The sequence below is a fragment of the Atta cephalotes genome (assembly GCF_000143395.1).
Source record: "Atta cephalotes unplaced genomic scaffold scaffold00008, whole genome shotgun sequence".
Lineage (NCBI taxonomy): Eukaryota > Metazoa > Arthropoda > Insecta > Hymenoptera > Formicidae > Atta > Atta cephalotes.
The window spans coordinates 7091811-7095729 of NW_012130072.1; the positions used below are offsets into that span (position 1 = coordinate 7091811).

The 3919-nt window shown below is 28.1% G+C and overlaps 1 protein-coding gene across 1 annotated transcript in view; it reads right to left on the reverse strand.

The window, feature by feature from the left end:
* Positions 1 to 3919, reverse strand: part of LOC105627302 (solute carrier family 25 member 36-A) — a gene marked incomplete at its 5' end in the record, with an annotated part of 13308 nt that overhangs the window by 3596 nt on the left and 5793 nt on the right. Inside the window, one exon of the mRNA XM_012208589.1 lies at positions 832 to 958. Coding sequence (XP_012063979.1) covers positions 832 to 958 — 127 coding nt within the window. The remainder of the gene's footprint in view (positions 1 to 831; positions 959 to 3919) is intronic.

Below are 3919 nucleotides of genomic sequence, written 5' to 3' on the forward strand. Positions count from 1 at the left end.
TATATATATATATATAATAACTACTACTCTCTCTCTCTCTCTCTCTCTCTCTCTCTCTCTCTCTCTCTCTCTCTCTCTCTCTCAAATATCTAAAAAAAGAGTAAAATATCTAAAGAGAAATGCTGATAGAATTCAATATATTGCATTATTTTTCTAATGGAGCACAGATGTTAAGATCAAGGAATCTATATCTACAATCTATATCTATAATATTATATTACGTTTATGATACACAATGTATCTTATTTTATTTAATGTTAGTAGTGTTAGTATATAAATAATTCTACTATAAGAATTATCTATTTAGAAGGAAACTAATATAGGAATTACCAACTGTTACAAAATAAGTAAATCCTATTTAGCGGCGAAACGTTTTACAATGTTTTAAGAAAGATGCGTATATACACATATTATATTTAATGTTACGCAATTGTTTGATTTCCAGTATATGTACAGCAAATGTCATCTTCAAAAAAAATATATTCATTATTACAATTTCTACGAAAATATTATAAGCTAAAAAAAATCTTACAAAAAGATAGAATGTTAATAATATAATATGCACGAATTATTTAAATAATATAAAAATTACTTCATTTATTTCACTAGCCCTTCATCTCGACATGATTATGGTCTCATTGTGTTTTTTTCACACAATAACATTTATTTTAATTTTAAAAAGCTCTACAGAGAGAATCGTCAATTGTCAATTTAAGAATTAAGAAATTTGCAAATAAGAGTTAAATTTGTAAAATTCAATACCGTAGGTCACACGGCATCGAGTCTTTCGAATTGCAAATCACGGTAAAAAAATAATATTTGATATCTTACCGATTGTCGATATATCCTCCGCGTGCATTCTATCGCTGTGACTTTTTGTGACCGGTGGTCCAGCTGTAGTCTGGTTTTTATGAACCAAATCGGATTTGTCAATGTACACGCGGTGAAACCTGCAAAAGTGAACGACCGTTTATTGAATCCATGCACGGTGTTCAGTGTTTTGTGAATAAATTATCGTAGTATTTTTTTTATTTTTATAACGTTAATTTGATTAGAACGGCAATTTATTACAAATATTGCTACTCGATAAATATTTTACAAAAAATAAATCTACTTGATTAATTTACCTAGAAATAAAAATTCAATATAAAATTTTTCTTTTAATATTTAATCAGTATGCTGAAACCACCTCTAATTAGATAATATGTAGACATCAATTTTAATGTTTTTTCTCTGATGTGATACTAAAATATTTATTAAGGTCTAAGAATCTTATATTGAGAAAAGAGCGTAAACTCTTTTCCTTAATTATCTTTTACATACATATAATATCATTTACATTTGATTATATTAATAATATATGCATAGAATTGATTTATTAGTTCCTTGACCTAGTTTTCCGAAAGATCGGCAGAGTATGGTACTACTTATGCCGCAGCATGAGAATATGTGGATTATGCATGTGGATTATGTAATCAAGAATACGCGTCGTTTAATGCGCAATTTATAGCACGCGGTGCCTTGATTATGTCTCACTTTTAACGTTACCTGAAGTTCCACTTGACGCGGAACTTCGGAGTCGACGAATTAGGAGTATGAAAAAAAACCGATTTAAAAGAAGCAAAAATTCAAAATAACAAACATCGATCATGTACGTCATTACGCAATTTTATATATGATACATTTTTCGCGTAAATCCGAAAAGATTTCACGCGTGACAAAAAGATTATTCAAAAGCGAAAAGAAAAATTAAAGGATATTTTCTTAGAAATTTGCTTTTCTTCAAAAAAGCAAATTTCTATCGTTAAAGCAAATTGCTATCGTTACATTTAGAAATGCAACTGTCACATACAAATTTTGTTGCAATGTCATGCTGCATACATAATCAAAGTATCATATAAATGCTAAGTATCATATAAAAATATTAATCTCTACAATGTATTAGCAACATATTAAATATAAATATATTAAACGGCTTTAACAGATTAAACAAATACATCAAAATAGAATCTTTAAACATTTTAGGCTAAATGCGGCATGAAAATTATAATTATAAAATTACGATATGTAGCAAATAAAATCTGATTTTTGTAAAGACAATATAAAAATATGAATTCTTGTTTGAAAGATTTTATAAAGAAACAGGATAAACATTTATAAAAATAAAATTTTTAATGTATCTCTCGAAAAAAGAAAACATCAAAGAAGAAGTATAACAGTGGAACATCTGACGAAATGTCAGATGACGAATCCGTAAATGTCAAATGTATCTACAAATATCCAAAAAAGTGGGAAATTCAATTCTTAATAAATTAATTTATCAAGAAATAAATAATAAATTTATAATAAAATAATAAATCTTAAAGAAATAATCAATTTTAATTAAAATAATAAATTCTTGGCTTGATAATTTTTGAGAATTTTTTAAATTTATATTTTAAACATCTTATCTAAAGAAACAATATAATTTATTTAAAGAAGATTTGAACATAATCTTGAAATATAAGATTATAGGGATCAAAAATAAAAAGCAATGTTATGTGTAAAACAGGCCTTAAATGGGACTGTTTGTGATCATTAAGGATTTTTCGATGTGAAAATGATGCACAGAGTGGTTATTTCTCTTTTCTTTCTGTATATATTATCTTCAATTATGACGTAATTCCGGTTGCACTGTTGCGGTCAATGCATATGGTTCTTTGATGATAGTTACTGTCGCTTACATTCGACCGCAAGACATGGAAGTCGGGCATTGAATTACGTGGTGAGGACGGTTAAAAATAGATGTCGAAGAGGCACTCTCACTCGCCGACGAAGCGACGGGACAAAAAGATGGAGAGAGAAAGAGAGAAAAAGGAAAAGACAAAAAAGAGAGGAAAAGAAGAAGGTCGTCGAACACATACCTGGTACAACTTCCTACATCCGAAAAATAATTCAAGGTTGAGTGTAAAAGTCAAGAAATATAGATACATAGATGTATTTCATATAAAGGAGTATCTACGATGGATTTCATTATTACTGAGTTTGCATCATTCTTCCGATATATTGAAGTCTTCCGCTAGCAACTTTCTCAACAATATAAAAACAAATATGTTAATATTTCAAAATTCTAGAGCCCTAAACAGTCATTTTCTGGCATCTAATTTAAAACCGCCAATAATTAATACATAAGATATTGCTTTCACAAAATTTGTACACTAATAAAGTTTTAATAAAAATGTTATTTTTGAGATAGTTATCGAAAATAATAAGTATTATATACTATCTCTAAAATCTTTGGAGAGGAATTTAATTCTAAAGAGTGACAAACAGTGATAATTGAGCCAGTGTTGAAAAAAAGTGGTTCAATTGTCAATTATTAAGAGTGAGACTTCACTCGTTAGATTCGACTTCAAAGACTTTAGAGAGAGTACAATGATATGCTCCAAACAATTGTTGAAGAGAAAATGATTTTAAGTATGCCATGAAATGCGAAGTAAATGTTCAAAAGCAGTTTTTATCATTTGTTTACGCAAATTTCCGGTTAAGTGATTCAGCATAAATAATGATGTCATTGTCTATGCGTGTAGATATTCGTATATTGATTACAAATCATTGAATGATGAATCCGTGAATGATGATGGAAATAAGTAAACAGAGTGGACATCTTAGCGTCGATAAATGCGTGTTACAGAAGGATAGCGCAAACGCGTTTTAAAAATAGGTTTTATTAAAACGCTTCAAATTCGCAAAAGCAACACAAAAAGCAACAAAAAAAGTAAAAAAGAAATATAAGATGTAAATTCTTTGTCCGATTTGCATTCTTTCTTTTTTTTTTCGCTAAACATATTTATTAAAATTTATGATTTAATTTAATTGAAAAGATAATATGCAAAATATTCAAATATAAATGCAAACATGTCCATATAAAAGAAATAAC